Source organism: Anarhichas minor, unplaced genomic scaffold, assembly GCF_050575085.1.
Source record: "Anarhichas minor isolate MPS153535 unplaced genomic scaffold, ASM5057508v1 ptg000005l, whole genome shotgun sequence".
NCBI lineage: Eukaryota > Metazoa > Chordata > Actinopteri > Perciformes > Anarhichadidae > Anarhichas > Anarhichas minor.
This window is the reverse complement of record NW_027466451.1, coordinates 2,318,632-2,341,505: the sequence shown is the minus strand read 5'-3', so window position 1 is coordinate 2,341,505 and position 22,874 is coordinate 2,318,632. Positions and strand designations below refer to the sequence as shown.

The 22,874-nt window shown below is 40.7% G+C and overlaps 1 protein-coding gene across 1 annotated transcript in view; it reads right to left on the bottom strand.

Moving 5' to 3' along the window:
- LOC142972024 (NT-3 growth factor receptor-like) overlaps positions 1 to 22,874 on the bottom strand; it is a 217,994-nt gene that overhangs the window by 66,908 nt on the left and 128,212 nt on the right. The window contains exon 12 of the mRNA XM_076112799.1: positions 19,681 to 19,783. Coding sequence (XP_075968914.1) covers positions 19,681 to 19,783 — 103 coding nt within the window. The remainder of the gene's footprint in view (positions 1 to 19,680; positions 19,784 to 22,874) is intronic.

Here is a 22,874-nt window from a genome sequence, read left to right as displayed (position 1 = left end):
GGCTGTCAATGAAAAAGACTGTCCTCAAGAAAAGCACTTGTTCAAATAGGAAGTAAGTCAATAAGTAAAACTGTATCCATACATCACTTCCATTACCAGTTACAACATGCTTTACAGTAAAGAAAACAGATTCCAAGTGCACAGCGCTTCAGGGGAAAAACAAAAATCATAGATTAATACTAACGCAACGCACTCAAGAACAAAACAAGAATACAGCAACCAGGTAACCCACAGATCAACCCTTGAACTTCAAAATGTATCAAATTTATAAAAAGTTACAAAGTCTGGGGGCTGGGACAGCAAAAGAGCAGTTGCCTTTGGTTTTAGGATTGGCACTCGGTATCGCCAACAGATTTTGGTTGGAAGACCCAAATGGACGATTGGTGTTGCTCGGAGATGAGGCAGGAGCTTGGCCTTGAAGTGTCTTATGTGTGATTAAAATAATCTTAAAATCAATCCTGAACCTCACTGGCAGCCAGGGCAGTGAAGCTAAAGTAGGAGTGAATGAAGTCAATTGTATTTGTGTAGTCCGATATCACAAATTTCACACTTCACATTATGTACAACAAACGACATCCTTAGTACTTGGACTCTCACATTGTTTAAGGAAAAACTCTCCCCCTGAAAAAATCTTTAAGAGTAAAAAACAGAAAATAAATCTCAAGGAGAGCAGCAGGAGATCTTCCTTCCATCCTAGTTAAGAGCCTAGCTGCTACGTTTTGTTCAACCCGAAGACGGGACAGTGCAGTTTGGCTTATGCAAGTGAAAAGGGCATTGCCGAAGTCAAGACGGGAAAATATGAAGGTGTGAATGATAAGTTAGATAAAAAGCCATTAATAATGATGTGGTTTTTGCAATGTCACCCAGTTGAAAAAACAAAACAGGATTGAATTTAGTTCATTTATTTAATTTGAGTTTATTGGCATGGTGTTCAAATTCAATTGAAGATCAAATATAAAGCCAAGATTCCTTGAGTTCTGTTTGACATAGGGGCAAGAGAGCGGACACACTGGAGAATGCCATTTGCAGCATTTTAGGGCGAATAATAAGCCTAAAATACTTTTAACTGTCAAGGACCAATGGCAAACACTTCATGAATTAGAACTCTGTCGGACACGACCTTCCAACCAGCACAACCTCCTCTCAGAGAGGTGGCTGGAAGGCTCAGCAATGCGTGAGAGTTTGATGGAGAGGCTGACTGCTGATTGGTTTCCCACCAACAGTCATTGTTTCTTTTAACCAGTGATCCTGACTTCCGAGAGATAAAACAGATGCATTTTTAACCAAAGCCTTATTGTCTAATGCAACTTTAATTCTACAGATGATGATGGTAGTTGTAAAGTTGTGATCCAAGTTCTGGTATGAGCCAAAACCTAATTGAAACTAATCTTTTGAACGTCCATATTCTTGTCCTTGGTGTCCTCATTTCTCACCTCACTCTCTCATGCATGGGGTTATTTCGGTTTATCTTTTGACTCGGTGAATGCTTTAATTGTTTTCAGGTCTCCCTTGAGCGTCTTGAGCATCTGGTATTTTGGGTGGAGACAGCAATATTCTACCAGTTTTGGAAGGCAATTTTTGTAACTGCAGATGCTGGTGTCACATCATGGATTAAATTTAAAGTGCAGGTAGTTTCCAAGAAAGCTTTCTGAATACAGATGAGAATGCTGAGCCTACAGTCAGAATAGACAATCAGGAATTAGAGCCGGCCAATGAAGCGAAAAGTTACCCAAAATGACATTATGGCTCTCTGACAACCTCATTTCAGTGACAGATAACTCCAAGTTAATTCATTTTTAACCAGTTAAAAGTTCCACACAGTAACTTAGAGTTCTGGAATTGTTATATAAATATTACTTTGAATTATCATCAATGATTTTCTGTTCATTGGGTCGTGCAAAGATTTGATAAGAGCTCCAATGTGAGGACAGATGTGAACCTGGTTCCTCAAGTCAAATTGCAGGTGAAGTTCCTGAGTTGCCAGAAAAGGTAGAAACTAACTATTACTAAAGTTTGGACCTGAAAAAGATAACTTAATCGACAATAATGACCCTAATATCTAAGAATACTGTACATTTGATGTATGAAAGTAAACAGTACATGGACTACACAGTCCATATACCAGTGGCGGGCCGTGCATTTTATACCTAGGCCTTCACTGTTGTCCTGTAGCTGAAATACCTCCTTATAACCACATGATGGCACCACAGTTATTATTAGTTTCTAAGGCTGTAACTATGTACGTACCGTTCGGTGCGAGACTTACAATACGTTTGAAAAGTACTAGAGCGCTTGGAAAATGCAGAAGCTCATATTCAGGAAAATATAATGTTTTCTGCACTCATGGAGGACAGTGGTTCTCAGCTGGTCTGGCTGTGGGACCCACTCCTTAATGACAAGCCCAAAGAGATCGTTTTATGATTTTACTTTCACAACTCGAACATTGAACGTACTGCTCTGCAGTGTCTTTCCTCGTCTCAGTCCCCTGTGTCATGGTGTGTGGTACATCTCACTTAGTCAGAATGCCCATATTTGATTGGTTGAGCTGCATCACGTGATGTGATTCACTACCCGACAGCCTCTGCTGTTAAGTTTCGTTTCACGATAGTCACGTGATCGCCCACTGACCAATCACAGCACACTCTGCACCTCGCAGCAGACACTGAGCTGCACTAATGCTGACGTCATTATAGGTCGGCGAGCAGGCTCTGATACGTCAAAGAATACGCCCAACATGTCAAACTAAAGATCTGATTGGTTGAACACTATGACAATCAACAATATCGTCCCCATTTACTTTAATCTGCACTGGATGCACTTGTGAGTCTGCAGGCCTGGGGCCTCTGTTCTTACCTAGAGACACAGAGGTGAGATCTGATTGGATAAAAGCTCTACTTAAAACAAGCTGCACTGGAAGCAGAGCAACTGAGGAAGACAGTAGCTGTGCAATGAGAAAATAAGATAATGGGGAAAATATTTTTAGAAATTATAATACATGTAGTGTATTTAAGAAAAAATATTAAATTATAAAATAGATATAGCTTTGTGATTCTGTTTAGGCCAGCAGAGAAGACCTTGCAGGCCCTGACGGCCCGCCACTGCCATATACACATGGTATCAAGACCCTCGCCTTCAGATTCAGCTCATTCTTCAACACAAGAGGATGTGTGTAAGATCTCTTGGTCCTTGTTAGGGCAATATGGGAAAAAAAAATCAAATATCAAGAATTAATTTAACAAAAACCTCTATCGATATTGTGACAACAATACAGGGTTGACTATTGCTGCTTTCACAAAATATTTTAACAATATTTTTAATAATCAATCATCAGTAAAGAGGATATAATGACTAAAGTGGGTAGAGACAAATAATGGAACAGCTAGAAGAGTCTAAGTTCAGAAAATCCCATCACTTTACTGTAAAACAGCCTTTAAAAAGAGGAAAAGACAACACCTACTCCACCTTACGATAGTATGGTATCCAAAATCTAAAACAATATCTAGTCTCATATATAACTATATTGATATATTGCACAGCCCTAGTCCTATCGCTCATTGCTTTTTCTATTTGGTTTACTGAGATGCAGGGAATAGAGAGAAAGTGAGAGCTGGGGGATTGACAGGAAAAAAAGCAGTGGGGTTTGTTATGAGTCATCCTGCGTTCACTGTAGAGCCAAGCAAAGTAAAGTAAACCTCTCCTCTGTGGACGGCCACAGCCAGACCAGCATACACACTGCAGCTGCCACCAAACTCAGAAAAGCACACACTGACATTTTAGACCTGAGTGAAATAGACGTGTGTGTGTGTGCATGTCACCGGGGTATGCGTCTTTCAAGGAATGTTCTGTCATTTACCAATGTTAAAACCATTGTTGGATGATTCTAGATTGGATTAACGAAAGGGTCTAAAGAGCGAAGGGAGTGACACATGATGAGCAGTACAGGGAGAAGGAAACAAACTAATGTTGTGTGAAAAAGGCTGTTATACCTACAAAAAAACAATGCACATTATTTTGCATATAACCCACAATATACATTTGTATGTAATGCACCTAATTGTGAGCCCGGACAGGTCACATAGTATAACGACCTGAGTCTGGTAAGTCCGCATTGGGAGGAGGTCGGGGTGGATGTCTTGGTCTAAAAACACAGGACTTTCACCAAGGAGACCACTGTCTGTGTCCCGTGTGAAACCAGAAATCAACGTTGACTTATTTGTCACTTAACTTTGGTACTTAAGCAAATGTTGGGGTTGAAATAACTAAGGAAGTGACGTTGCATATTTGTTACTCGACGTCCGTATTAAAGTTACGCAACTTTAGTAGTTATTATTACTTAAATGTTGAATTAATTTATCGCCGCGCAAGTGGAAGTTCCGGGTCCCGAATTGAATACAGAAATTCAAAGAAACACTCCGACTACTATGAAGCCATCTCAAAGTAAGAGGCGTTTGTCGAGGCAGAGATAGGTCACAGTATGTTTGCAACCGTGTTTGTTCTCTTTTAAGTTTAAATGTAAGGTTAACGTGTTATTGTGTATGTTTACAGACCTCTGAGTTCCGTTAGTGATGTGTAAAATCACTGTTGTGTCGTTGCTCCGATAGTAGTTTAGCGCTGTTATAAGAGTGTTATTCCATGCTGATATAATGGTGTTGTGTTTAGATCAGTCACCATGAGTAAGGTTGGTAACTGTAACTTTATTAGTCAAATGCCCAGAGCCGCCGATTCTGAGTTCGCCGGTTGGGTTTCTGTGTGATAAAGTAACAGTTGCTGTACTTTACAGCGGTGAGGATCTGCCTTGCTTTGAGTGTTTTCCTTATTGCTTAACTAACCCACACACACGTACAGACATATAGGTTGTGCTGTTATGCTCATCTTAGACACACGTGGTGTGTAAACGCGGCCTCTACTGTGTGCCTCATTACTCCATTAAATAATCGTGGCCTCGCCGCCGTTTTTGTAGCTTTGCATATTGACTCACATACGAGTCTGTATCCACCATTGGTCAATGCAGGCCTGCGGGGTGTGATCGCGGCGGTGCCCTAGGCCAACATCGTGGCCCGTAGGAGGGGAGGCGGGCCCTGCGGGCCGCAGCCCTCCCTGGGGCACAGTGCCTCGGAGGTGTCTGTCGCTATACACCGTGCATAATTCGGATCACACCCTGGCGCCCGGTGGCTAGTTGGTTCGGAAGCCCGCAGCAGCCGTATGGATGGAGGAGGGTTGATGCTGAGATGGTTCTCCGTACTCAGGTCTCCCAATGAACTCCATTCTTAGTTGCTGTAGGATGATTCTCGAGGCTGGGGCAGTAACTCGATTAACACTTAGGCGGTCACCTGGAGTTCGTTCGCCGTTCCCGACGAGGCGGCGGTTACTAGTTAGATTAGATTAAATTTAGAGGGCCAACGAAAGCTCATCCGAGCTCATACCGCAAGTCAACAGCGTACTGCCTGTACTTGCAACCCTACGATGGGGGTCATTCACCGGACCTGATAGCCAGAAGTGGGTTCCTGTGATTACTTTGTGCATGTGTTTTGTGATAACAGCTGTATATCGTGGCCTAACCTTCACTGTTCACTCTGAATGTTGAATAGTACTTTGACTGTTGACATTTTGAGTGAAAACCAGTTTGGAGACTTACTTTATAGTTTAGTTATTGGTCCCTGGTCTCAGGGTGGTGCCTCATTATTTGTCAATAATCGTATTGATATTAATACTTTCATTACTGTCAATAATTTTGTTTTCATACCAGATCCTAACAGTTTTGTAAGATATCATTCAAACCCTCATATGAAGATATTTTGAAAATAACAGCCAACATTTACTTGTTAATTGGAATGAGAATCAACTTTAAGTGAATTTGTGACTCTTAGGCTGCACTTTATCTTCATGAAGGACAAAGAGGAAATGTTGCCTGATACTGCCGAAATGTCATGGGGGGACCGTGCATGATTATCAGTATCCAACTTGTGTTTGCCATGATTTTGGTTCACGATTCATCATCAGGTCAATATTTCAAACATCCTTTGTCCCAGCAGACATTTTTCACTTGTCATAGCAAGAGAAGCACGAGTCCAATCTGTATAGTGATAGATGTTTGACTTCAACTAGCACAAAAGAAGCAATGCCCTAAATTGGATCATAACGTATAATGTATAAATGTGTCATATGTTTTGTGTTACTGTTGTAATCCAATTTAAAATGCTATTAACACAAGTATTGAATGTGAAATGTACTGTGCTTCTACATCAACTTGGTGGTTCATTTCAAATTTACTTTGAATTCGAATATTTTTTATGTACTGTAATGCTATGTGAGTACATCAATGCTCCATTGACAGTTCTGGAAAAAAGTATTCATACCAGTGTGTAGCGGATTGTTCACAAATTTAGATTCTAATAGAGCAAAACAGAGCGATGTTGTAAACAGTTTCCCACTCCAACAAGCACCGGCTGTAGCACAAGCCAAGAGAAGTTCTTACATTCTCTTATGCTAATATGTCAATGTCACTGTCTGGAGGCCTGTTTGGCACGTTTCTGTCAGTTTAATTCCTGTCAGGGTCCTGCGAGGAACAGATCTGTCCACCATAAAGCACTCCTGTTCGCCTCCAGCCAAGGCCCAGCGCTGCCATATCACTGACAGTCCAAAGGAGTGTGCTGCCATGGAACCTTTGATGAAATGTTTAGCCGCATGTCATCGTTTCACCGCTGGCTGTCTTGGTGGTGCCCAGCAAACAATGTGGGCTTCGTAGACAACTGGGACACTTTCTGGGGAAAACCTGGTTTGCTTAGGAGGGACGGCATTCATCCCACTTTGGATGGAGCAGATCTCATTTCTGCAAATCTGACCCAGTTTCTGTGTGGACCTGGTCCATGACAACCCAGAGTTCAGACCAGGAAGCAGAGTTGCAGTCTTACACACTCCTCTGAGCTTCCATTAGAGCAGTTACTCACCCAAAACCACATAGAGACTGTGTCTGCCCCACGGCCACTTCAATTAATTAAATCAAAAATAAACGATCGAGGAGTTAAACAAAATAACCTAATCCAAGTTAAAACTACCGCAACAGTGCAACAAAATAGGATAATTACATGTGGACTCTTAAATATCAGATCTTTGTCATCTAAAGCTGTATTAGTAAATGAGCTAATATCAGATAATCATATTGATTTATTTTGTCTTACTGAAACCTGGCTGTGTAATGAAGAATATGTCAGCCTAAATGAATCAACTCCTCCAAGTCATATCAATACTCACATTCCTCGAGGCACCGGCCGAGGAGGTGGAGTAGCAGCCATCTTTGACTCAAGCCTATTATTAAACCCTAAACCTAAACTAGATTATAACTCATTTGAAAGCTTGGTTCTTAGTCTTTCACACCCAACCTGGAAAACAATACAGCCAGTTATATGTGTTATAGTGTACCGGGCCCCAGGTCCGTATTCTGAATTTTTATCAGAATTTTCTCAGTTTTTATCAAGTCTAGTCCTTAAAACAGATAAAGTAATTATTGTAGGTGACTTTAATATTCATGTGGATGTCGACAACAATAGCCTCAGTACTGCATTTATCTTATTATTAGATTCGATTGGTTTCTGTCAGAATGTACAGAAACCCACTCACTGTTTTAACCCTCGACCTGGTTCTGACTTATGGCATTAACATAGTAAATTTAATAGTCTATCCACAGAACCCTCTTTTATCGGACCATTATCTAATAACCTTTGAATTCCTACTAACGGAGTGTACACCGATAAGCAAGAGTTACTACACTAGATGTCTATCTGATGGTGCCGTAGCTCAATTTAAAGAAGCGATTCCGTCTGTATTTAACTCAATACCATGCTTCAATATAACAGAGGACTCCTGTGCTAACTTTAGTCCTACCCAGATTGATCATCTTGTCGATAGTGCTACAAGCTCACTGAGAAGGACACTAGACTCTATTGCTCCTTTAAAAAAGAAGTTAGTAAAACAAAGGAGGTTCGCTCCATGGTATAACCCTGAAACCCGCAAATTAAAGCAAACATCGCGAAAACCTGAAAGAACATGGCGTTCCACTAACTTGGAAGAATCTCGGTTAGTCTGGCGAGACAGTCTTAAAACGTATAAGAAGGCCCTCCGTAATGCCAGAGCAGCTTATTACTCATTGTTAATAGAGAAAAATAAGAACAACCCCAGGTTTCTCTTCAGCACTGTAGCCAGGCTGACAGAGAGTCACAGCTCTGTGAGCCGAGTATCCCTATAGACCTCAGTAGCAATGACTTCATTAATGATAAGATTATAACTATTAGAGAGAACATTAATAATCTCCTGCCCTCGACTAGTACCGATCTTTCCACAAATAGAGTAACCTTAGAAACAGCTGTAAACCCTGATATATGTTTAGATGGCTTTACTCCCATCAACCTTCACCAACTGACTTCAACAATTTCTACGTCTAAACCTTCTACCTGTCTCTTAGACCCTATACCGACTAGGCTGCTTAAAGAAGTGCTACCATTAATTAGCACGACTTTATTAGATATGATCAACCTGTCTTTACTAACAGGCCATGTACCACAGTCCTTCAAAGTAGCTGTAATTAAACCTCTTCTTAAGAAGCCCACTCTCGATCCAGAGGTGTTGGCCAACTATAGACCGATCTCTAACCTTCCCTTTCTCTCTAAGATCCTTGAGAAAGCAGTTGCAAATCAGTTGTGTGACTTTCTACGTAACAATAGTTTATTTGAGGATTTTCAGTCAGGATTTAGAAAGCATCATAGCACAGAGACAGCTCTGGTAAAAATAACTAATGACCTTCTAATCGCATCAGACAAAGGACTAGTCTCTGTTCTCGTCCTGTTAGACCTTAGTGCTGCGTTCGACACTATAGACCACTACATCCTGTTGCAGAGACTTGAACATTATATTGGCATCAAAGGAACCGCAATGAACTGGTTTGGATCCTATTTATCGGATCGATCTCAGTTTGTTTATGTAAACGATGAAGCCTCGATGAAGACCAACTTCAATTATGGAGTTCCACAAGGTTCTGTGCTTGGACCAATCTTGTTCACCTTATATATGCTTCCTTTAGGCAATATTATCAGAAAACACTCTATAAACGTTCATTGTTATGCAGATGATACTCAATTATATATATCGATCAAACCAGATGAAACCAATCAGCTTGCTAAACTGCAAGCATGTCTTAAGGACATAAAAACCTGGATGACCTGCAACTTCCTGATGTTAAACTCAGACAAAACTGAAGTTATTCTACTGGGCCCAGAGCACCTCCGAAATCGGTTGTCTGGTGATGTGGTTTCTCTGGATGGCATTGCGCTGGCATCCAACAGCACCGTAAAGAATCTTGGAGTTACCTTTGATCAGGATTTGTCTTTTAATTCTCAGATAAAACAAATTTCTATGACTTCTATGACTTATGACGTAATATTTCAAAGATCAGGCACATCCTGTCTCAAAGCGATGCAGAGAAATTAGTTCATGCATTTGTTACCTCTAGACTAGATTACTGCAATTCCTTATTTTCAGGCTGCTCTAATAAGTCTCTGAAATCTCTCCAGTTGATTCAGAATGCTGCAGCTCGTGTACTAACAAGAACTAAGAAAAGAGATCATATTACTCCTGTATTAGCTTCTCTGCACTGGCTCCCTGTAAAATCTAGAATAGAATTTAAAATCCTTTTACTAACCTACAAAGCCTGAATTGGTCAGGCACCATCATATCTTAAAGAGCTTATAGTACCATACTGCCCTACTAGAGAGCTGCGCTCCATTAATTCAGGGTTACTTGTGGTTCCTAGAGTCTTAAAAAGTAGGATGGGAGCCAGAGCCTTCAGTTATCAAGCTCCTCTTTTGTGGAACCAGCTTCCCGTTTCAGTCCGGGGGGCAGACACACTCACCACATTTAAGAGTAGGTGTAACAGAGTTAAAAATGTACTTTATTATTCTGTTGAGTATGTGTGAATTATATCTTTATGAGCTATTTTTATTTAGCATTTTATTTTGTTAATGCTTCTTGCGGAAGCGGCGTCTCGCCTCTTTTGTACCTCCAAAGCCCCCGTAGTCCCGACTTGCCCTCACAGTGGTGTTTCGTACTGTTGAGGGTAAGTTGTGTGGAATAATGTTGTTGCACTGTTTTGTTGTTTTCTTCGGGAATGTAACTGTTTACGCTACGTACTTTAGTAACTGCTAAGGCGATGACCTTATCAAGCTGTTACGTGCCGTTTTGACTGTGGAAAATATAAGTTTAGTGGCTGTTTCAGTTAGCCTTTTTGGCGCCATTTACTTTTACGTCAGGCCCTGTCATATAACGTAACGACGCAGATACTTTAGCATTCCTTTGTGTGAATTCTGTTGTCTTGCATGTTTAGGAGGGGATGTATAAAGAGAGTGAGACCAGGAAGAAACTGTGATTTATGTTGTCTTCTGCAGGTATGTATTTTCCTTTGTTTAATGTTATAATTTTCGCGGGTTCTGTTAATCATTCCACCTCATGTAGTTGTTTGTTTTGTCCATTTGATGTCGCTGTTAGTCCCGACTTGCCCTGACAGTGGTGTTTCGTACTGTTGAGGGAGCGGATGCATAAAGAGAGTGAGACCAGGAAGAAACTGTGATTTATGTTGTCTTCTGCAGCGAATAAATGCTGGAAAGCTACCCTCTGAGTTGTCTCCTTCAATGCCATTCCAAGTCCGTTACATAGGCTTAAGACTTTCCTCTTTCATAGTGCGTATAGTTAAGGCTGGCTCTGGTTTGCCTTGGACCGGCCCTTAGACAAACTGGTATAGGCAAAAACTATGCATGGTTTCATCTGGACCCTGGTCCTTCCTCCTACCATGGCCCTGCTGACTCCAACTGCTAATATCACTTTTATTATTACTCACATTACTATTTCATATTACCGATACCATTAATGCACATTATTGACCTGCTTCTTCACCAGAGTCTCTGTGCTTTCTCGCCTCACAGGTTCCTGTGTATCGGGTTATACCTGGACCAGGTCTTGCCTCCTGCCGTGGTTCTGTCATACATTGAATGTGCTGTAATTACATTGAATGTGTTGTAATTCACTATCCTGTTCTACACATGACATCTACAGTATTGCACTTCTGTCCATCATGGGAGAGGGATCCCTCCTCTATTGCTCTCCCACAGGTTTCTTCCTCTTTTCTCCCCGTTAAAGGGGTTTTTTGGGGGAGTTGTTCCTGTTTCGATGTGAGGGTCCTGGGACAAGGATGTCAAATGTGTACATATTGTAAAGCCCTCTGAGGCAAATTTGTAATTTGTGATTTTGGGCTATACAAAAATAAATTGAATTGAATTGAACCTCAAACCCCTCAGCAACTTCAGCAGGCATATTTACAATAGAGCATCAACAGCATTCACATTTAGCATGGGCCTTGAGAAATGTATTAACTCCTATCTCAAATAATAAATCAAACCAGGAGGGTTCATTTTATATAATAGTAATGATTTAAAAGCTCCTGTATCATCTTTTATGGGATTATAGATTCTTTCAAATTATTCTGTGGGCATAAGCATTTGTATGTGGAGAAAATAGGCAGAGATGTATTTTTTGATAGTGCCACTTGGGGGGGGGGGGGGCAAATCAACCAGCCCCATACCACCAGGTCCCCCTCCCCCAGCCCAGCAGGGGCCCATGCCTCTATACCACCCAACCCATCCCATCTGATTCTGATTTTAAGAGCAAACCTCCAAGTTGGCATCAATTAAAAAAGGCAACAAATGTAAGTGCAGTTTTTAATAATTGCAAATCTTTGGAAGAGTGAGCACATAAGTGATCACAAATCAGTTGTATTAAAAAACACTTTGGTCAACTTGAAGCTGACCAATTTCCCATTTAAATCTGTATTGATATTCTTGATCCACAGAGAATGAATATCACTTGTAATTGTTTCAATAACCATCAGACCTTTTTCTCTAGCACAACATCAGGCCAACCTTTTCTTTTTGACACAAGACAAATCAAAATGTAGTGTGAATGGTCATAAAATATAATTTTACTTACACACGTTCCCGCTCCCTAGAGGATGAATCATCTCCATTTGAACCTTCTGGGCTTTCGACCCTTCATAGCAAAGCATTGCCCAATTGTGACCGATTGTTCTAGGTTGCATATGTTTGTGACCTATGAGCAGTTTAAGCAGTGTTATGTTCCTCTACCAGATTGTTTCCTTTTTCCAAAAGAAAAAAATCATTTGAGAAGAGGGCTTTGGGAGGCCCTGACCCCCAAGTCGAGAACCACTGCTCTAGCCTTACCCTCAGGACAAACGTGTTATTTAAAACCCTGGTAAAAACCTGGTCAGGATCAAAGAGAGGCAAAGCTATCAATGTGTTTCTTGGTACAATTTGGCTGTATTTTTACTTCTTGCACTAATTATACTGCAGAAATCAATTCTGTTATCTATTATAAGTGCCTCCATATAAAAAACTAAATACACAGAATCTAAAGCCTTGGTGAAAAATCAACAAAATAAATACTTTCCATCTAATTACCACCTTACGGTTGTATCCCTTCTCCAAGCAGTCAATCTAAAATGTCTTCACTTCATAATTTTATCCCTTTTGACAATTGCTAAAATCATCAAATTTAACAAATGAATTCTTGAGTTATGGCCAAAAATGTGTTTTATGAGGTCGCAGTGACCTCTGACCACCAAATTATATTCAAGTTATAATTGGGTGGACATTTGTGGAAAATGTGAATAAATTTGCTGAAGGCAATCCTGAGATATCACATTCACACCTTTGACCACCATCATCTATTCAGCTCATCCTCGGACTCCTTCACTCCAAATTCACCTGAATCTCAAGATATCATGCATCAGGAGCGTGGGACGTACGTACGTACTGACAACACGTAAACATTACGTCTCTCACCGGCACAGAGATATGCCGATGATACTAACCGAGTACAATTACTAAACCAAAAGGTAGCCTTAAACTATGTAAACTGTTAATTGGCAGACATGCACACAGGCCGGTCCCACAGCCCACATTTCATGGAACAAAACGGTGTTATTTATTTCGAAGCGGGCGTCATTCCCAGGAGGTTTTCCACTGTAGATCCAAGCCAAGAAATCCTTCTGTCACATCCAGCGTTTGCTGCCTTTCATTTACACACAAGTTATTAGCCAGAAGCGTGTATATCAAACAGACAGAATCCCTGCGGGATTTCTATAAGGCTGTGGCACGTGCCGGAAATAACACAAAACATTCTCTCTGAACTCTGCTAATGTTCTCGTAAGCCAGTCATGAGGAAACGATGATAACTCTTTCTTCTAATTGTAATGAGCCAGTTCCTTTGTCCCATAGGGAAACCACTGGGAGCGTTAACCAATGAGCACCCTGTCTGGGGAGATACCGCATGCGTGTGTGTTTTGTAAGGGCGCCACACTGCTGTGGTGTAACAAAGTGATATTTAAATCTACACTGGAGAAAGAGAGAAGTTAAGAGTGTAATTATGTATATGTTTGATGGTCCCATTTAAATGGTAATGAACAGTAAGCGTGCAGTCTTCCTTAAGGGGATAAATACCTTCATTCATCTGGTGTGACTCATGTAAGGGGAGCACTTTCTTGTCCTCTTTTCATTTCTGTTTTTTTTTCTTCTCTCTTGTTCGGTATTGATTTCACTTCCTTAATTAGAATTTTAGAAGCTGCAACGCCACAGCAGCTTAAATGTAAAGATATTGCATCATTATCATTATTAGTCATCTGAGCATTTGCACAGCCAAATGTATAGAATCACAGAGCAAGTATCTGCCACACAAATAACCTATTAACGCAGTCTATTACATTTGAACATGTTATGACATCCCTGTGAGAAGGCTACCTTCTGTTACAGCCACACTTGACAATAACTACTGTGTGCCATCATGTCACAGCTCATTAAGTCATCTGTGTCTCAGTGTTCTGATGCGTGAGCTAGCCACATGAATGCACAGTGATAGTTGACTACATGGTACTATTGTCCAATAAGCTGACGTGATACGGGCACGGATTCAGTCGGATCGATGAATGTTGAAATGCTCAGTACACTGATTAAACCACACATATGAACCATGTAATTAAGTAAGTCAACGTTCAATGAGTGATGAAGAGCTAAGTGTAATATCTCGCCATCCGTGGGGGCCTGTTCTACTCATTTTCTCGTCGTCAGACATAGGCCAAAGCCAGGTTATGTATTCCCATTAAAGGCTGGTGTTTGTTTGGTTTTATCTTCTTAACCATCATCAGTAATTGCCCTAAATTGATTGAAATGAATTATGAATGCTGTGCAAGAAAGGTGCACTCAGTAGAGTCCAGATTGCCATCAAGTGTGTCTGCATATAATCCAAACCACAATTGTTTAATCCACACTGTCATCCCATTTTCTAGAATAAATGCAGGCATATGGAGATTATATGTTTTTGACATTTCTTTTTGTTTTCTCATATTGAATACAACTCAACTGTGGAAATATAAAAATGAAGTTACATAAAAGTCAGAAAAGTGACTCATGTAAACAAATAGAAAAAGCCAAACCCAAGTCCTAAATCTCTGCAAACCTCTGAGCTGTCGGACACAGACGCCAGAGAGCGATCCCAGAGATGCAGTCTGAGCCAGTGTTAGTCAGTGTTTGTGTGTGAATAAGTAAAGCAGGCCCCGAGGAGGCTGTTTGGTTTTTAATAAAACACCAGAGCAGATGGTAGTATGATCTGGGACACAGAGAGAGACAGAAATAACAAAGTGAAGAATGCTTCCTCCTCTACGTTCTCTTTTCTCTTTCTCCACTTTAAACAAGTTTTGGGTAGAAATGTGTTCATTATGCAATACAATATTTTAATTCAATGTAATCTTGTGACATGTATCAACGCTATTAAACCAATACAGCCACTGACAAAAATGATTTATTAGTCTTTCTTGGTATGAGTTCAACCATGAAGGACCTGGTCCTGTTAATGGTTGGGAGTGAGTCCAGGGTTGAAGTCTTCACAGATTTAAAATGTTGGGCCCGCTCCAAAATGGAGAACCTCGCGGTTGTATGCCTCCACCAACCAGACAAGTTTTGGTTTACATCCATATCTGTCCAAAATGTCATCCCTTCATCATATTCTCCTACCAAGATTAGATGTGTAAAATCTAATGATGTGAAATGTAAAATAGTCATCATTTTCATATTCATTCTTGAGTTATGGCCAAAAATATGTTGATTGAAATCATATTGACCTTTGACAACAAAATTCTAAAACGTTCATCCTTGAGTTCAGGTGGACATTTGTGCTAAATTAAAAAAAAAAAAATCCCTCCAGGTATTCCTGTGAATGGACTGGAAGGAGGACGTACCAGTGTCTTCACATCCTTCACCAGTGCAGAGGCATCAAAAGAAAGCTATTCTGAAAAGGACCTGACATCTTGACACAACCCAGGTGCCAGAAAAAAATGATAAACAAATATATAAATTATTTATAAAATATGCCTAACGACGTGATGTAACAACATAATATAATAACGTAAGGTTACAACATATTGAGCATGAATAAATAACTCTTCTTAGCAGACATTCTTACATGATGGTAAGTAACAAGCTTCACAATGTTTTTTAACGTAGTGTAACATTGTGTCCATCACCCTTAGAGGTAAACTGGGATCATGGGATACATGGGGTTAACAGCAGCTCCACAATAGAAGGCTATGGCGTAGGTTATAATTTTTACTTTAGCGAGACGAGACAGACGTCTTGTATGTGACTAGGCTGTGTCCTGCTTACTCATTTTGCCCAACCGTTTTACTTTTGTTGAAAAATCAAGCATATCTTTTAAAATACATTTTTCACTGCTTTGCATTGAACGACTCCCCAAGGAACTGATTCTTCAACAGTTTAAGAGTGGATTCCTTCAGCAAAAGAACGAGGATTGAGAGTGAAGATACAAAAACAGATTTAGCTGTTTTGAACAGACCAAAGACCAAGACATCTGTTTGAAGCATTGACAGTGTGTAAGAAGTAGACATACTCCCCTTGAAGCCACACGTTGGTTTGTGGACACCGGATTTAAAAGCTACGAGTTGACCTGTCAATCGCAAGGTAGCCCCGTGCTAAAGCATACCCTGCTTTATGGTCAGCCACACAGAGTTCAACAACGCAGTTGAGAAGAGGAGAACACATTTTACAAACAGCGCTTTCAAATGTTAATATTTTTCATGAAGGTGTCCAAGTGTAGCTAAACCAGTTGAGCTTCATGGGCGATGCACTTCCACTTCAGCTCCAGAAGACAGATGCCTTCGTGTCCATCAAGTTTCAAAAGGGACAGAGATGGAGAGCAAAAGAGAGACGGACGCTGGCAGGCAGACATGATAGACATCTCTCAGTTTTCTCTGGGCATTAAGAGACTATTGGATCTAAAAATCAGATTACAGCATGATAAAGATGACAATATTCCTTCTGAGGAGAAAACAGAGATGCAATTTCCTCCTAAAACAGAGGAGCGGAGTGTATGAGGAGGAGGACTTATGGAGACATAATAGAATCATCGCTGTTTTGCTCGGCTCCGTCTTCTTCAAAAAAGCATCCATTTTGGGCGTCTGAGACTCTGTATCAGTGCACTTCATCTGTGTGTGTACCGCGAGTCAAATGCCAGAGTTTGTTTGTGTGTGTGTGTATGTGTGTGCGTGTGTGAAAGTGTACACTCACCCTACAGGCAGTAATGTGGGCTGGCTGTAAGGCGGCACTAAATGAACAGATGGAAGTAATCAACAGATGGTTGATATGGTGTTTCTGTGTGTGTGCGTGCGTGTGTGCGTGCGTGCGTGCGTGCGTGCGTGTGTGTGAGTGTGTGTGCCCTTAAGACATGGGGTTTGTGTGTGTGTTTGTGTTAGAGAGAGACAGAGGGAAACAGAAAGAGAGAGAGAGATGCACTTCCTCCTAAAATGTAAAACATTCAATGGAATAACCTGTCATCTTAAATTCTAAATTAAAACTCTAACATTTGAAATATAAAAAAATACTCATTGCAACTTTAATGGCAATAAAGCAACATTGAATTGAATTAAGAGCAAAAGAGAGCGGGGCTTTAAAGTATATTTTGAAATAAATGACCATTATCATAATACTCTTATATTTCTTCAGTAATTTACTTTCACTTGAGCTGGTATTTAAATCAATGCCAATCAGGGTAAAAGAAAAACAAGGGATGGAATTACCTGCATTATAACCAATTGCGTGGTCATTTTAGCATGTTTTACATTTAGTGCCATCAGTGGAACAGCAGAGTCAACCCCATTTGTATGGCAGTCTATACTATTAGGTAGGGTACAGTTTATGGTTGGTGTTAACCTAACCTGAGCACTCATTCGGTTGTTGCCTAACAACAATAATGGAAAAAAGTTGCAGCAAACCACAACAAAAACGACCTGTTTTGGGCAACCAAAATGTAGTGAGTCCTACGTTTCCCACCTTAACATACAACTGTTTGTATGATATCATGGAAAAACGTACTGTCGTTGTTCGTACATTTTCCACCAAAAGCCACCAACACGTGTCAATTTCCGCTCGTTACATGCATACACTCGTTTCAAAATAAAGTTACGTATTCACAAGAAACAAATTAGTCAGATTTTGGCAACGACGACTAGTTATTTAAGTTTAGGTAACAAACTTACTTTGTTAGGTTTGGGTTAAAATGTCTACGGAAGTGCCATTACTGAAGTACACAAGTTACGAGACAAATACATCAACACTGACTTCTTGTTTCACGCTCTCCTGGCTGAAAGGTCACGGTTTCTTTGACTAATTTGGAGACGTGGTACGGATGTCTGCTTTCAGTAAAAACGGGAGAGAACCAGGAAGAGATCTCATTGTATGACATGGAGAATGTGTGGAGCAGCTCATCAGTGTGAAGGTCAATTACGTTAGATTCTGGTGTGGCGGAAGATTTAAATAATTAATGAAGGTGCCCGAAAAAAAACCTGGAGACTGCAAAATGCCATTTAAATATTCCTTCAGCCTCTGAGGAAGAACATTATTAGTAAGAATCATCCCGTTTCATTGCGATGTGCATCTAAATCTGCCCTTCATTTTTTGTCTTTGCATTTGAGGCCTTGGTCGCTACATGAGAATTCTTTGGTTTGGATTTCTAAGAGGCCCTATTCAGTTTACTAACGTAAAAAAGAATCCAAGTAGTCTTTCTCCGAGCCTTAAGAGCTTTCATTCTAACTTTCAAATGTGTATTTCACACAAGTCAGAAAGCTCTCGCATTGTTTGTAGTGTACCATTTCTGTGAAATGCAGGTTGGAATATTAGTCAATTTAACTTTCTCCTTTTCAAGCTGTGACTGCTGTTTCAATGTGCGGTTAAATCCTTCAGATGTCAGTCTTGGTTTAGTTAGAATTTCTATTTGAGTGAAGACAATGGAATTGTGCTAATGTTGAGCTATTTGGAGTATTTTTGTTAATACATTAGATTTGAGTTTTCAATATGGTGTTTATAGTTCTATCTTTTGTTTGTATAGAATGGAAAGAAAGTGTAATATAGCGAGACAGCCAAGATGCGGAAAAACACTGACCAGTCAGAGCAGACTGGGCTTTTTGGGGCTTAAAGAGACAGGAGCTAAAAACAGAACGTTTCAGACAGAGGGTGAATACACGTACATTCAGACAGTAAGTATGAGAAAAAGAAGAGTTGTTTAAAGATTAAAGTATCTGAACATGTTCTGGTAGAAACACCATATGTCTCCTTTAAGACTTTTTCTTAAATATGAGCAGTTTTTATTTTCTCAGGATACCAAGATACAGTTATAAGCTGTGATGTCATTATGGTGCGCCTAAAACCGATGACCCATAGTATGAACTGGCTTCTGTATATGACGACAAACATTATGACTTAAAACCAAACAGACAGAGCAAGAGAGAGAGATGTAAAAACACCCCCATGCTTAATCCTTCACTTCAGTGGACTTTAATAAATCCAGCTCACACCAACACAACTCCTCAAAGAGAAACTAGCTGACCCGAGCAGGGCCTGTGTTGTTCATCATTAGATAATACATTCAACTCTGATCCAAGCAACTCTGCCTTCAGGTGAGCGTAAATCCTTAAAGCGGTTTCATCCTCTTTTTCATATTGAAAGCTTAGACGGATGTGAGGACATAGACGCAAGTCCACACCAAAGACTGGAACATGGTGGAAAGAAAGGCCGTTAGGAAACAGGAAGTAAAAAAATAAAGCAATCGTCCAAAACATCCTTGTTTCCTTCTTTCTTTTGTTGCCTTCCTCTTTCTGTCCTTCCATCATTTTTGCCTTACCTTTCCTCCTACTGGACTATTGTTGGTTCAAATTATGCTTTCCATGTTCGCAAAGCTATGAGTGAGACCTCCTTTCCTCCCCGCACCCTTCTTTTTGTCCCTACGTCCTTCCTCCCTTCGTGCTTTTCATCTTTCTGTCTTTCAAGCTTTTAATTATTTTGCAATCTTTCCTTTCAGCCACTCGTAACTCCTTCATCCTTCCATTCAGTCCACCAAACAAAGTATGAATACGACAAAGATATTGGCAAAGCAGACGGATTCAGCCTTTCCGTCCACGAGTCGCTCCTTTAAGCGGCATTCAAGAGCAGTGTCGCACACTAAGAGCCTGATTCAAGACATCTTCGAGACGACGGAACAAATAGATTTAGAGACACTTCTTACCTTTCATGCCAAACTTGGAGCGTCGTCCGTATTTGTTGATGAGAAGGAAGAGAACCACGAGCATCACACAGGCAAACCCTGCCAGGCCTACTGCTATGGAGACCTACAGACCGGAGGGGCGGGGGGGGGACATAGTGTTAGGGCAATTACAAACATACATAGGAATAAAGAAAGGATGATTTTTGCACAGCAAGGACCTCAGCAGGCCTTACAGGGGAACAACAGCTAAGTATATACAGTATATATATATTATTTGGGAGGCTATTTAACATGCTAGAAAAAATACTACAACCTGCTCATATTGCGAAGTCTTGCAAGTAAACCACAAGGTGGCAGCGTCATACCATTAACGATATGAATGGAGCTTACAATTTTGAAATATGCGCATAAATCAGACGGCAACATTCTGTTCTAAAAAGTAAAGCCAATGCAAAAATGCTTTCAACTTGCATTCTCTCTAATGTCCATCAGGGGGCGACTCCTCTGGTTGTATAGAAGTCTATGAGAAAATGACTCTACTTCTCTCTTGATTTATTACCTCAGTAAACATTGTAAACATGAGTTTATGGTCTCAGTCTCTAGTTTAAGTCTTCTTCAATACAGCATGATGTTCATTTAGTACATTATGGTCCATTTAGAGTCAAACAGACCATAAAGCAGGGTAGGCTATGCTTCAGGGCCGGGCTACACGGTGATTGACAGATCACTAACGTTTTCCGGTCTGGGAGTTGCCCCTGTTTTTGTTTTACAACTTTAACCCTTTCACAGTGTGTTTTCACCACATGAAAGTTATTTGTAATATTTTGGTCACCTAAAAATTCTTAGTTAGCATTCGGTTGCACTTAGCTCCACCCTCTCGTGTCACTTCAGGTTGTAAAAAAACAGGACGTGACGGCTAAATGCCAAAGTCAACTGCATTTTGGTCTCGGTCATCTTGTGGTTTTCCTCAAATACATTAGCCTTTTTTTTATTAATTAAGGCGGTTGCTCCCCATTACCCCCCCCCCCCCCAAAAAAAACACAACAACTAATGTTTCCTCTCTGACAGAAATTTAAAATCCCTAACCGTAACAATTTAGTCCCCAGCAGATGAACCCTTTGGGTATGAGCAGAACCATATTACATTTGTCGAACACATTTGAGAGGCAACAGCTCATTCATTAGGGACTTGGCTCGGGGCGGCCGGTACAAGTCCAGCACCGACCATACGGAACGGCCTGGTGCAGCTGCCCTCGAGCAAGGCAGTGAACCACAAACTGCTCAGTGCTGCTTGACCTTGGCAGCCCCTTCTCTCTCTCAACAACAGTAATGCATGTCAATGGGTCATATGTGTGTATGTTGGGCCTATACCCGTGTGCACCAAGAGAATGAAATCCCCAAGATGGATTAATAAAGAACTTCTTCTTCTTCTTCACATTCACGAGGAGATAAATGCTTTGGATTTAATTACTCCATGGCCGTGCTTTCCTCTAGCAACCACCATTTGGACCAATTTGACTTTTTATAGGCTCACTGGTGAGCTGCTTTCATATTATGAGCTTGAATGAAACACAGCAGCCTCTAGGGTCCCAAGCTGGGCTTTAGATTGGACGATATCTGTCACGGTCATACACTTGAATCTAAAGATGCATACAGGTATTCGTATTTTTCGAACCACAGAATTATGTAAAAGGAAAAAAGGCACCCGCACACATACACTAACCCACTACGCTCGCTCCGTCAAAGCCTCTGCTTCAACAGTTATCTTTTCCCAGTCAATTACAGGAGAAAAAATAACTCAATTACATTTCTAACCGACTCTCAGGCTCACCGGCCACCAGGGGATTCCGGCAGATAGCAGCAAACGGCAGCGGGCGAATGGCGGAGAAGGAAAGGCTTGATTAAAACAGCACCGTCCGCTCTCGACACTCTTCACTTCCTGAGCTACATTTTCAGATTTTTGTTCTATTCTCTTGTTCCACATCTTTTTTTTGGTCTTCCTCTGCACTGTTACTTTAACATAACGGTCATTACGAGTTTAAATACATTTACATGTGTTGCTATGTACTTATCTTATGTACTTAACTAACGCTGCACCACTAACACCTAAACCTAACAAAGTAGTTTTGGTGCCACAAACTACAGGTATTTTGTTTCACTTTCACAACGGATAGGTGCCATTTGGAGCATCTGAAGCATTAGAATGCTAGTGATAACCACTGATAACATCCACTCAATTGGCTTACAACTTTCGGGTTGGCTGTCACTGGCAGCAGAGAAGCCACACAGGAAAAGGAAAAAAAAAAAAAAAACTTGGTCGAGACCAGACACTGTTATAGACGAGGCCAAGAGAAGGTGGAGTTGAAAAGCCCTACACACCAAGACAAGTCTGAGTCAGAGCACCCACTGGACTGAGAAAAGACACAACACAAGTCCAAGATGCCTTGAGAGCGTACCTGAGAAAAACCCAGCACTGAAACCCTGCTCTGTGTTACCTACACTTAGTAGATAGTTTCAGAATTACAACTCAATCACTTTATTTTAGGTGTCGGTTTAGACCTTATACCGGGGGGAGGGGGTCTCCCCACTAAAGATTTACAAAGTCGAATCTGACTGATCGTTGAATCGTGTTTTCTTTTGTCTTTTATTTATTAATTTCTTTTTTTGGCTAATGGATCCCCATATGTTTAAGCTTTATTCATTTATAATAATATAAAAAATAAGAATAGTAAAAACGTTAAAAGAGATACATGTGACAGTTGCTTCGCTGTCGTTTCGGAATAATGGACAGCGCTGTCTCTTGTGTGTGCGTGTGTGTGTGCGTGCGTGTGTGTGTGTGTGTGTGTGCGTAGAAGCGGCGCTGTCCTTAGTACTGGAATGGAGATACGGACACAGTTTCTCAACCTGCCAGCTCTTTGTAAATAGAACCTTTGCACCTATTGCCGTATTTCATGATTTATTGGGAAAACCAAGCAATCCCATGTAAGATCAAACATCCAGCACCCACATTAAGCCAGAATGGGACGATCCTTTAAATCATAACCACATTTTTCCACCACTGCAGTCGAAACAGGCTCCTCTATTCAGGGTCATCCCAACCTTAAAACACCAAGCAATGCGATGTGATATTGTACTGAAGTGTGAGCTAAACTGGTCATTTCTTCTAGTGACATAAGTTCACTAAGACTTATATTTGACTCTTTTGAAAACGCAATG